We start from the raw sequence: 13,607 nt of genomic DNA on the forward strand, positions 1-13,607 counted from the left end.
CATGATCATTATGGGCCTTTTCAAGTAATAGAAAATATTGATCATGTGACATGTAGTTTAAAGTTATCAAATCATTGGAAGATCCATAATGTCTTACATGACATGTGAGTCTTCTGATGCCTTTCCAAGGTGATGTTTGAGAGAATTTTCCTTATGATATTCAAGAGGAACTAGATAAGCTTTTCATTCTACAACATACTTTGGCACATAAGGAAAGAAAGGTAAGAGGTGGAGTTTCCCATCACTACCCGATAAAGTTTCAAATCTATTCACTATAGGATTTTCCTAGTGAGGTTCAAAGACGGGCTAAATAAGATTTGATTCTAGAACAAATTTTGGTGCACAAGGAAAGGAAGTTAATAGGTGAAGTCTTCCATCACTATCTAGTAAAGTTTCAAAACTATTCACCCTATTTGCCAATGTTGTGACACAGCTTGTTCATTCAGTAAAAATTTACAGATTATGTAGAAATATTATGATTTCATGTGTGTGTCATGACCAGTGTTTGGCAAGAAAGATGAAAGTTAATTATTTCTTAAAGACTATATGGGAGTATAAGTGAGAGTTTGGGATACATCAAAGACTTGCTAAGTGTAAGATGGAGTTTGCATATGATATACTTGTCAAGTCAATGACCATGTACTTTGCAAAGGTTGTAAATGGTTAGGACCAAAAGTGTTAAGAATAAGTGAGTGCCCAATATAATTTCCACTCTTCATGGGACAAGGATAAAGTGTCCAAATATAATAAACATGCAAAGGGTAAGAATGAAAAAATTGGGACTTCTTTTTGCCAATTGTGGATAGCATACTTGGGGAAAAACATGGAGAGGTTAGGAAGGAAGTATGTATGCTTCTTATGCTCAAACAGATCTCCCAAGGCAAAGTAGAAGGGAAAGCCATCAAAGCTTGTGACAAAAGGACTTCAAGGAGGGTTTTAGGAGTGAACCCTAAAGTGTCTTTGCTACCCAAAGTAGGACACTATAGAAATAGTGATTTTTCTTTGTGTCTTTTATCAAATTTCATGATGTTTTCAGCTTGAAGACACTTTTCAGTACACCCCCAGACTTAGCCTTGAACTTGAGACATCAAGTGGAAGCCTTTGTGGATGATTTGGCACTAGAATTGATTGTTAAAACAGGGTATAAAACAAGGCATATAGTGTTGTAATTAAAAACTCAACATAGTAGTTACATGTAGAAGCTATAGATGTTGGGGGTAAAGGCGCCTCCATCTAGCCGCCCGTGTATTACTTCACTGACAGTACTCGCACCTGCACACTGCAAGCGGCAGGCGCCCATCACTATCATTTCACTCTATATTCTTTCAGTGACATTTGAATAAAGGGAAGGCCGGTCACACATTGTGACTGTTGGACTTCCCACATTCGAAATCTCTCTCTTTCTTGCTTATGCTCCATCCGCCATAGCTCTCACCTCAGTGCTCTCTTGCTCAATCCTTCTCGCCTTTCAACTAGTATCAGAGCTTGGCTCTTCAAGAACTTGAACATGGTGGGGCACTCCTTTAGCATTGAATACCTACACTCTTGGCAGCCATAGCCACATCTTTTGAGCTTCCGGTCAGTCTCATCCTTCTTGGGCAAGCATTGGGCCTTCTTGGGCAGCCTCATGGCATTCATCTATAGGTATTGGAGCTCTCATTTCACTCTTTATTTTAGTCCACAGGGTTTGAAGAACAGGGCAGCCATGGCTCAGCCCATGAAGGTTTGGAACTAAGCTCTCTCTCTTCTATGCCTATTGAGGCCTCTTGGGAAGCTTCTTTGGGGAGCCATAGAAGCTCCCTAACCATCAAGTAGTGGCCAGCTCCCTTAGCAACATTAAAAATGTGATTTTAGTAGGTTGCCCCATTTTCTCAGCCTGTCAAAAACGTGGCCTTTGTCTCCAACACCTCTTCAGGCCATTGGCACTACACAAAGGTCTCATTTGAGGTTTCAACCATGGCATTGAAGGCTTGAGCTTGGCATTGACATTTGGTTTGATATACTTCAGTCCAAGACTGTCATAACAGTCCACAAACAACCCCAAATAGTGCTACATTAGCATTTGATGTTTATGCTTGCTTGGTAGTAGCTATTGATGCCATTTGGTACCCAAATCATGCCCGGATGTTATGGGAAGCTATGCATATGATATGCCATTGATTTGGTACTGATTTTGGCCCTATTTATGCTCAGTTTGATAGTGAATTTACTACTGTAATAGAGCAGGGCTGAAGCTATTTAACTCGAGTTATGTTATGCCTATTGGTCTCGAGTGCTTCCCAGATGCTTGTTATGACTATTTGGATGCAAATGGAGGTTGTAAAATGTATTGGATGGTTCCAGAATGTATTTTGAGCCTTGTTTAAGCTCTGTATTGGTTGGCTCTTACTTGACATTAGTCTACACTGGTATGCTTTGTGACAGAGGTTAAACCTATGGTCTATGCATGACCCGTTGGTACATGCTTTGAAGCATATGTCAGTGATGCATGCTACCTACATTGTTTGAGCTTCTTTGCCACTTCAAGCTTCAGTTGAGCTTGAACTTGGATACTTTGGAACCTCTTTTGGATGTTTCTTGGTTTGTCAGAGATTGAATTGGGTTTGTACATGATGTACTTGGATGCTATCAGATGTTTGACCACTTGCATGCTTTTGGTGCTCTCATGATATACGGTCTTGGCTATGAGATGTCTTATGCATTTACATGCTACCTTCGAGCTTGGTTGCTCATTTGCCATCGAATTTTGTGCAAATGGGAGCTTTATGCTTATGGTCTTATATTTACCCAAAGCTTGCAGGTTATGGATTTGAGCTATTACTTTAGATTTGAGACTAGGATCTCTTACACGTCCTTGACTATGATATTTGCTTAGTAGATGCTTCCATGTTTGCTCTTGGATACTTATGAGCTGATTTGATCCATCTTCATTGAGCATACACCGACCTTTGTCAGGTCTTGCCAGTGGTGTGTACATCTTGCTTATTACTCAAGGGATGTATCGGTTGTGTTGACGAACTCTCTTGATACATTTGGGTGTTTGGCTTATGTTCATTGGCTATCATAGTGCCTCTATTATGCCCGCTTGATGCAAGATCGGACTTGGCAGTTACTGTTGTCATTAGATCTCTATTAACTCACTATTTGCTCTCATTTACTCACTACTATCATCTATCATAGCAAGCTGTTTTATGTGGACTGTGATGTATTTACTGAGCTTAATCATGTCCTTTTTATGTACTTTTGGTATTATTTGGTGGACAACTGCTCATTCTAGCCGTTTCTCTTATTTTCAGCTTGTTTTGGTAGTGGTTGTGGCATGTTTACTACTAATTACAACATGCTATTTTCTGCATAGTCTGCCTCTGTTTGACTCATTATGGCTAGTCATCTCAAAGATACAACTTTGTTTAACATTGCCAACTTGGATGGCACCAACTATGGCTATTGAAAATCTCAAATATGGCAGGTTTTGGTATAGAAATTGCAGATTAAGCCACTAAGAAACAAAGTTATTAAACCCAAAAATATGGATGATGATGACTAGGTTGATTTAGATGCACTATGTAAGTCCACTATCATTTTATCACTCTCTGAAGAGGTCCATAATAATGTTATTGAAGATGAATATTAAATAGTTGATGTATCTCTGCATGAAGGAGGGGAACCCTAGTGAGGATGAAACATTTGAGATCAGTGTAGAGGATTGAACCTTAAAAGACAACAATACAGAGAAAACTTCGAGTGTGGAACCTTTATTATTGAGTCTATTATTGAAGAGCCTATTGTTCAAGAGTTACAACTAATGAGTATAGGACACAAGAGGAACCCCATACTATTGTTGAAGAGCCTATTATCCAGGAGGTTACTATTAATGTGAGTATAGGACACAAGAGAAACCCTATGCTATTGAGCTTATAATTGATTATCCTATTGTTGATGACTAGATCACATAAGATATTTATTCTATTTTTGAGTCTATTGTTGATGAGGCTATAGTTTCTAATGAGAAGATGGCATAAGAGGATGCCTATATTGTTGAGCTTATTATTGAAGAGCTCTTAAAATAGGTATAGCCAAAGAAAGGGGTTGAGCTAATGGTATATGAGGCCTAGTTCTGAATTACAAGAAGAGGAAGTGGAGGAGCAAATGATTCGTTCACAATAGATGCAACCCTCACAAGAGTTGTAACAAACTTAGGAAGAGGCTGAAAACAAAAGGAACACCACAATGGATCCCATGAGCATGAAAAAACATGAGTCAATCGAAGTAAACATTTTGAACTTCCCAATGTCTTTTTTTGTTGACATGATCGATTGTCTTCCATTTCATCACAACAACCTTTGTTTTTTTTTCAAAGACATCATCCCTACTTTATGAATGAGTTGCTATTTAAGTACAAAGAGGATTTTTTTGTAGTGTCCACAGATACCTAGAGACTAGGAAAGCACTATGTGTGAGACAACAGCCTCTTGTTTCATAATTTGTGGAATCCTTAAAAAGACATTTTAGCATTGCAATATGGTCAAAAGTGGCACATCTCATAACTTGACCTAGCTTGTAAAATTAATTTCTACATCACAATACATATTTTCAAGTATATTTCACATTTATATATGACCACGACTAGTGCTATCAAGATGAAGGTCACTTCCATCCACAAATGCCTCATGGACCTTTGTTAACAAAGCCTTATGAGAAATTTACAATTCATTTTGATTAAGTGCTTTGCTGCTAGATGGCACACCTCAAAAGGCTTTGAATAATCCACGTGAGACATGTATCTCACCACTACCTTTTGAGATAATTCTAGATGATATCACTTAATCCATACTTATATGGCAATGTGAAATAATATGTAATGGAAAATCATTGAGCCTATTTTTTTATTGTATAATAAATGAACTAATGACATAGTTTGAATGTCTTGTCAATAAGTTATGAATTGATGCATATGTCAAAATAATGACGATTCTTGTAGTTAACCACGATGTGCTATTTGAATCAATCAAGAATATGCAATATAGTCCACATTTTGCAAGGGCCAATACTAGAACATGTAACTTCAAGCATGGTGCTCACATTGAACATTGAAAAATTTGTTGCCTTATTGCTTCACACATGTTTGTAACATTAAGGGGAAGCAATGAAACATAAATCTGGTCACACGATGAACAACGATGCTATGCCGTAGATGAAAAGTGAAATCACATCAAATAAAAGAAGACCTCCAATTGTCAACATGTGGTAGCCAAGGTAGGACCAATGATAAAACAAGGACTTGAATCCTCATCCTACAGCTTTGAGCCAATCCATGTGACATAAGCCACTTTTCCCTCAAACACTTTTGTGTTGTATATGAGTGTAATTTGTTTTATCATTTGGCCTTGGTAGCACCAAGAATGTCTATTATTATTGGCTTGTGTTTCATAATTGGCCCCTCTACCCTATTGTTTCCTCTTGGAATAATATCCTCTTTTACATCCTCTTGTTGCTCTGAGATGAGGCCAATTGATGTACATGTCCTCTCCATGCTTGGTCTCCTGCTTAAACTTCCATGCCTACGGATCCATTTGGACAACATGATTTTATTGAAGGTGAAGATTTCCTAAAGCAATTGTTAAGGACATATTGGGCATTGATCATTATTCTTCAACCATAAGAATAACTACCATCTTGTTGTGGTGTTTGCACAATACAAAAAAGTGTTAATTTCAATTGTGGGCAATGATAAAAGAAGTGGAGAATAAAAGTTTGTTGATTAGAATACGCTCTGAAAGTTATTTACATTTTAGAGAATAATAAGACATTTAAACACTTACAAAATTACTCCAAAGTGGGTCTAATAATTGAGTTGAAATAAAAGCATTGTTTATGGTTGATATTAATCATATGTAGCAAGCTCCTGTAATGGGCTCATCCTGGTAAATTAGACATTATGTAACATTTAGTAATAAAAGCAAGGATATTGCAACTTTTATGGCATATGAGCTAGGTTCTAGAGTAATAATGTTTAGAGAATTTGATGAGCTTCTTAGAATTTGTTTTTTAAAGATATTGATAGCAATTTCTGATGCCAAAACATGGATATTCAACTTTGGCTTTTTGTCAAAAATTTTAAGCACTTAAGATGACGTGGTAGACTCAAGATGAAGTGGTAAACTCATAAATCTCATTATCACAATCATAATGCTTTAAACAAATCCAATTTCCAAGTTTTGGATCAAAAGTTATGGCCATTTGAAGTTCTATTTTGTGTGTAGGAATGTTTATGCACATGCTAGACACATGTGTGGATGGGCCGTATTTTTGTTTTTTTGACATCTTTGTTTGGTTAAAAACATGTGTAGCTCTTTCTTAAACTAAATCTCTAAAAAAGCATTTGAAATAGATGGCTTCAATCTTAATGCACTAACTCCTCTCTATCTATATAAACAACCCATGGTGAGCATTAGAGACACTCTAATTTTCTTAAACGAGACACCACTTTACAAGCATGAGTGAAGCTATGGGGAGCATCTCTCTCTTAGTTTGTCTCCTCTCTTTAGCTATCTCATGGGAGTTCCCTTGAAATGTACCAAGCATTTTCCCTATTCTCCCCATGATCTCATAGGAGCTTTGCCAAAATCCACCAAGATCTTTTTATCTTCTCCATAAACACACGGAAGCTCTACTCCTTGGGGATCACATGAAAACTCTTCCAAAATCCACAAAGCTTTGTGCCTCTTCTCTCCATAACTGCATGAAAGCTCTACCAAAATTCATTGATCTTATTTCCTTTTCGCTATACTTGCATGGAAACTTTGCCAAAATCCAAGCATAATTATGCAAAAACATTGCTAAATATACCCATCATTTTCTCTAAGTTTTCTCTATTTATGTGAAAGCATTATCAATCCTTCTAACTTTTTCTCTCTTTTCCATAACCTTGTGGAAGCTCTACCAAATTTACTCCAAAACAATACCTCCTAAAATACTTTATCAAGTAGAAAAGGGGTCTGTCATGGAAGGCACTTCTAGAGAATTCAAAGAGAATGCTCAAGTGATAGACTTAGAAGATGAGGAGCTTAGTAAGGCTCTGAGCTAGTAAATCCCTCGGTGGCCTATGGTATAGATGTAGAACTTCATGATCATCACCTCCTAGGCAAGGATGACCTTGAGTACTATTCAAGAGGTGGAATGACATTGGGGGCCATAAGTGCTTACAAGGACTATAAGGGCTTCATGAAAGTTATGATTCTTGTGGGGATTGTAATAAAGAAATTGAACCCTATTTAAAAGGAATTGTTTTCTAATATTTGGTTGTTTATGTATTGTACCTAACAAACATGGAATGAACCATGTGTAACAACTTAATAAAAAGAAGCTACATTTATATGTCCTCATTGTGTGTGATAGCATGCCTGGGTAATTAGATAACTAAAACAAAATTATCGAGAAAAGTGGGAGATCTTCGTGCCGATAGAGCTAGTAGGACACGTAACCCCCCTCTCATTTGACAGAACTTGTGTTAATACCATTAATGAAGTGAATGAACTGCTAATAGAGCTACTAGAATGTGACACCCCTCCGAGTAGATAGAATGTGACCCCCTCTAGATTAGATAGAACTTGGATTGACACCATTTAATGGGAATTGAGTGCTATTGAGTATTGGTCTTAGTGGGCTTGGAAGTTTAAAGACATCTCTACTCACCATGAACCAAGTGCAATGTCAGCCCACTCTAATTTGTGTAATATTATTGTGTTGAAACTTGAGTGTTAAGGAATAATCACAGCAATTATATTCAAGTTGGTATACCAAAACTACGATTATCTCCTTTAGACTTTGTAACTTATGTGAGATGGTATATCAAAACTATCTAGCAATAGTTATGATTATCTCCTTTGAACTTTGTAACCAATGCAAGGTATGCAGATCCAAAATTAAACAATATACCAAAATTGACTTGAAAATGATGCAAAGATGGAAATTTTTTTGAAAAGGTTGTGTTACTAGAGAATGCAATAAATTAGATTATCTGTGATATCTATATTCTTGCACATGAGAGCATATAGACAAAAATGCCTTAGGGTATGCTTTCAATGGAATCCCTAGTCATACAATTTGATTAGTATCTTTGGCCCATGGATAATTGGTCTATTTAGGTTTTGGCATCTAGTCCTAAGGTTTTGTGGGAAATGGATGTGGTGATCAACCTATCCTTCCTAAAGGATTCCTCATACATTCCTTGGCTTTAGCCTCCCTTTCTTGGAAGACTTCTTGACCCCATTGTACCCTCATCCTTGGAGTTTCTTACTGAAGGGATGAGAAAAATATCCCTCATCTTCAATTTGTTTGAATTGGTAGGATGAAGTAGCTTGTCATACCTATAGCATACCCTTTTCAAGGTCTCCATGTCTTTGTGCAAAAAAAATCACTCTATGTGCATGGACAACAACTAGTATTGTGCATTAGAAGAGTTTAATTAGAAACTCCTATGTTGCTTCCTGGAGAATCAATATTTCAATTATTTGCCACCTCATATTGATGGACCAACAGTCCAACACCTCCTTGACAACCCTGTGAAAGGCCTTGGTTATTATCAATACAATATCATCCAAAGTCTTTTGAGCTTCCCTAAGCACTATATCTTTTGCTTTAACCTCCTTGTCTTTGCCTATATCTACCTCCTTGTTTGTGCTTGTTGGAGAAGATGCATTGGCTTTCCCTTCTTGCATGAGAGGCTTTGCCTTTGGATTTAACATTCAGGGATTGTTTGCTTGTCACCATCCTAGCTAGGAATGGTCCTTTGTCATCCTTTCTTGAACTCTTCTTAATCCTTGGCGTCTTAGTTTGACCAAGTTTCTACATCACAAGGGAAAATATCAAGCAAGACATTATTAATAGGAACGATGTAAAGTAGGCATAAAATGACAAGCTAAAAGCACACAATTGCATTAGAATGTAGATAATATATCCTCTTGTACTGGATGCAAACAAATTGATGCTTGAAACAAATATATAGATCCATTGATTTCAATGGGCTATATGTGCAAGCGCATATATGCTCTAATAGACTTTCAAACCCTAAATTTTCTTCTTCCTCTAAAAGTGCATATAGACTCTAATAGGCTTTCAAACCCTACTTTTCTTCTTTAAAATTACCTAACTTGTAACATTAGCCACTAAAATTATTCTTCTTGGTGACCATGTTTTGGGATCAACTTACGTGTTCTACAAAGAGTTATTATGTATAGTTGTTTTTCTATAATCTTAAAGTTGAAATATATATAAAATGCTTATGAAATTTTCATTCTAGGCTAGTTGTACCCTAACACTATTTGAGAGTGCTACTAACCAACAATCTCATGTAATTATAGTTCCAAGGTGGGTTAGGGATGGTAAACCTACATCATAGTTACACTAAACACATTATTTGGATAGCTTGTGACATAGCAATTGGGTAGGTATCTTAAGGGACACAACATCAACTTCTTTTCAATATTAAACTTGTTTCCTTATAGATTTCCTTACTTATTAAGAATAATTGTATTTATGCATGCTGGAATGATTTCCACAAACTATTGCCTTCCAATTGCCATTCTTATATGCTAGTTGTTCAAATAAATGAAGGAACTACATAGAATCCTCCATCGTTAGAAAGTAGAACCATGGTGGTATATGAGGCAATGATATGAGGAAGTAACACAATAATGTTCTACACTCCCTGTAAAGGACAAGATAACAATTTTATAAATGAATAGTATGTAAGAATAATCAAAGATTTATGGGTATCGCTATTGGTTAGATTCTAAAAGAATCAAAGGCTTCATCTATGCCAAGATAGGATTGATTTACTTCTAATTATGTACAAAATGCTTGATCAAGAGCTTATGCGGGAACATAATGAACCCTCTCTATTATAAGGTAGACATGCTGCCCAAAGCCATAAGAACAAATGCCTCCCAAGAATTTTCATGTACCCTACCCTAGTGAGAAATTGCTCTACCTTATTAGTAAGGTGTTAATACCTATTGGTTGGCTTAGACTTGAATTCTTAAATTACGACTTTTAATGCTGATCATAATTAAAGACTTGTGCAATCAACCTAATAAAACAAAATAGACACTCTAATATTAACTAAATAAGATTTTAAAATATCCAAGAATGTTGCAAAATTTCATAGGTTTATCAAGTTACATATATGTTTCCCATCTCCTTAAAAACGTATGTTCCCCATGGTTACATTTTGCCTCCATAGGCTACCTCAAATCCTTTCTAATATTAGCTATCCTCACATGTATATCACTTTTGATGAGACTCCACCTCTCCCACCACCACCATAGTTCACAATGCCGCTCCCACAACTCAAACATACCACTCTTACAAGACTAGCACTCCACTCTTAAGAACCAAGGGACTTGGATCTAGATTGTTTTAACTTTCTTTGCTAATACAAACAAAGCACTCGCCTTAGAGATCCCAATACTCCAAACTCCCTATGAGGGGGAAGAAAGACAAAATGTCCTTATTGATGGAGCACTCTTGGCATGGTGTCGGGTCATAAGGCTACATGGGTGGGATGGAAAGACACAAATGTGATCAAATCCACAACCTTGAACCTCCTTTGACAATGCCTCTTCTCTTATTTATCCTCCCCATTACTTTTGGCCTACATTCTAGAGCCTCCTTGATTTGCTTTGTAATCTCTATGTGACATTGTTAGCTTTAGAGTTGAGGAATCGTACCTAGGATCATTTGAGATTCATGGTTTGGCAATCATGTCGAGGTCTTGCTGATTGACATTCAGGATGTGTTGGAGTTCCACCCAATGTTGATGGGGGTGGTCTTGACAAAGAATGTATCAGGTATTCTTGCTAACAATTGATCAATTCCAATTTGCATCCCAGATTGTTGTACCTTACAGCTTGTTTTCAACAGATGGAGGCATCATCAATCATGGGTTATGCTGACCTTTGTGTGCGACCTCATGCTTGAGAGAGAGAGAGAGAGAGAGAGAGAGAGAGAGAGAGAGAGGCTTATCCAATGTGACCATGGATACTAGTTCAATATTCCCACCTCACACAGACACAGATACATACACTCACAATCTTTAACAGATAAGCAACCGAATATGGCCACATTCAAGCAGAGGAGGTGTAAGAGAGATTTGAGAGGTTAGTGGGCATTATGAAGAGGAATTTATAGGACATGATGGAAGGAACATTTCTCCCCTTAGTTTTACATCATAGGGTCTTATATTAATATGGTCTTTGGTAAAAGGGGAGACTCTTGTCTGGACAGCGTCTCTCATGCATAACGAAGCATGTTTGCAAGATGCTCTAAGTTTCATCACAGCGGCACTGTTTCCAATCATTGATGATTTGCGTATAAGTTGTGTCAAAGGGAAGCGAGTCTATGCATAGAACATCAATGCTTATGTACATTCTTAGGATGATCTCATTGTTGTGATGGAAATCATGAATGAACATATCTTCCAAGCACGAAGGTGATCTCCTAGCTCCGTGTGGCTGTTAGTCCAACATATCGCACTAACTTTTGGAGCTGGGTTTATTTCCATTGGTTATTGTAGAACTGGTTTATGTGCACAGCCATACACTCTGTCCTCCAGTGAGATTCACTGAGATATATGTACATGCTCCATAGACTTTGGCAGTTATTTGATGCCATCTACAACATATACCCAGTTGCTGGCATGGCTTCCACAACAAGCCACATGAAATAGTACTCCTTTTGAAAATATCCAATACTGAACAACCGGTTTGCCATTATGAGAACCAACCATGGCAAGCAATCATAATATCTACTAAACAACATCCAAACGGATGACCACACTTTCCAAAATCCTGTGCAAACTCAGTAGCAGTGTTACCATGATTTTTCACTGATTTAGAATACATTGGCATCCAGCCTAGGTTCAATGAATAGACCCCTAACAGAAAATCGTGCTTTGAGTGGGCAAATGGGAAGCCATCTCCAAGCTGTGGGGGTCTGTGAGGAATCCCAAAGCAGCATTTCAGAATGTGAATCCTGATAGAAGTAGACCATATCACCACTCCCTGCACACTTGAGATTCAAGCTTATTTTGCCTTGGCAAAATCTCTTTAGATGATGTTCAGGCATGCACTCGATCTCCACCCAATTCTTCTCTGCTGGCTGCATTTCCCAATTTGGGCTTCCATCCTTGAGCTCCCATATGTGCACGCTTTGGCACATCCTGTCCAAGCCAACACCACCGACTAGCATCAGCTGTCCGCGTCTCGCAAAAAGGAATGGATAGAGAAGTTCCTCTGGTTGTTGTATCCTCACCTCTTCCCACATCCCCCTCTTCATATCATAGGCCATTATGTTATAGGGCCTCGCCGATGTGAGGCAGTACAGAATCCCATTGCAGGACACAGTCTTAGATGTCCAAACTGTAATTTTCACGGTGTGATCCCGCGGCACTGTCCCTGCAATATGCCATGAATCTGTGAGAGAGTCATAAACCTCAGTTGAGCACTCATAATCTTTCCCACACTCAGAAGACCCGCCAGCGACAATGACCTTGAAACTCCTGGTGCTCTTGTCCTCAATGGCACCAACTAAGGAGTTTACACGCCGACAGATCAATGGCGGAAGCTCTCGCCAAGCTCTTGTGACAGGATTACAGACAGCCAGACGTGCAGAGCCGCTTGCATTGGATTCCTTGACTACCCCTCTGACAAAGAGAAGGCCCCCAAGGGTAATAAGAGGGAACCGCATGTAGGATGGCAGGAATGTCAGGGGAATCTTGTGCCACTGGTCCGAATTGGGGTCATAGGCACAGCAATTCTCTCTGCAGTTGAAGGAAGAGCACATGAGAAGCCATGACGGCTGATCCGGGGGAGGCACCTGCTGTTGCAGATGGATGAAATTGGGGGACTGGACCATTCGGTTCCAGTCGCGGCAGACCGTGCGGCTGCGGACGAGAGCCTGGATCTGCAACCGCGAGAGGACGCGGGCGAACAGGTCGTCTGGGAAGCTGCTCCAGACGCAGGGGCTCATCAGGGGCTGTGTCTCTGTCTCCATGGGGGGAGCTCCTCTGTCCGCAAGCAAGCCGTCTTCGGCCTGATCTCTCGTCATAGGTGTGGGAGCAACTGTGCAGAAGCAAAATATGGCTATGGCTATGGCGGACAAATGGAAAGGGTTGGCTACCGGGATCCTCCAAGAGGTGGTATCATCATCATCATCAACATCATCAACATCGTCATCGCCATCATCATCGCATATAGAAACTGATGCAAAAGGCGCTGTGCTGCGCTAGCAGCTTTTACATTGCCCAATGCTCCATCGCTTTGCCAGCCTCTCAAAATTTAAGCGAATAACGGGTGGCAAGTCACGAGACAAATTTTATTGGGACCGTTGCCTTAAAAGGCCTAGGCTTTCTCCATTGTTTTGTTAATAAGCCCATTTTGAGAGGCTCCCTAGCAAAGTCCCCATGGATTGTTTGTTAATAACCCCATTTTGAGAGGGGGACTAGAAGGGGAAGGGAGAGGTTTACTTGACCTCACTCCCCCCCCCCCCTCCCCAGCCCAACAAGCATGACCATTGGGTTAGTGGGGCGAGTGGCATCCCACTGTCTC

At 39.0% G+C, this 13,607-nt stretch overlaps 1 protein-coding gene across 1 annotated transcript; it reads right to left on the bottom strand.

The window, feature by feature from the left end:
• Positions 1–11,967: 11,967 nt before the first annotated feature.
• LOC148024991 (F-box/kelch-repeat protein At5g15710-like) lies at positions 11,968–13,377 on the bottom strand. The gene is made up of 2 exons (XM_087694682.1): positions 12,313–13,377; positions 11,968–12,220 (listed from the first exon to the last, which is right to left on the bottom strand). The coding sequence occupies exons 1-2, from the start codon at positions 13,105–13,107 to the stop codon at positions 12,119–12,121; spliced, it is 897 nt and encodes a 298-aa protein (XP_087550808.1). The 5' UTR covers positions 13,108–13,377; the 3' UTR covers positions 11,968–12,118.
• Between the last annotated feature and the right edge of the window lie 230 nt (positions 13,378–13,607).

The sequence above is a fragment of the Lygodium microphyllum genome, chromosome 15 (genome assembly GCF_053477565.2).
Source record: "Lygodium microphyllum isolate KBCC chromosome 15, Lygodium_microphyllum_v1.1.10, whole genome shotgun sequence".
Taxonomy (NCBI): domain Eukaryota; kingdom Viridiplantae; phylum Streptophyta; class Polypodiopsida; order Schizaeales; family Lygodiaceae; genus Lygodium; species Lygodium microphyllum.

Bases quoted from the DNA above. Each gene is read 5' to 3' on its own strand.
- LOC148024991 (XM_087694682.1), bottom strand. From the start codon at position 13,107: ATGACGAGAGATCAGGCCGAAGACGGCTTGCTTGCGGACAGAGGAGCT. The intron at 12,221-12,312 runs GTGAGGATACAA...TGGCTTGGACAG, and splicing joins AGAGGGGGATGTGGGAAGAG to GATGTGCCAAAGCGTGCACA.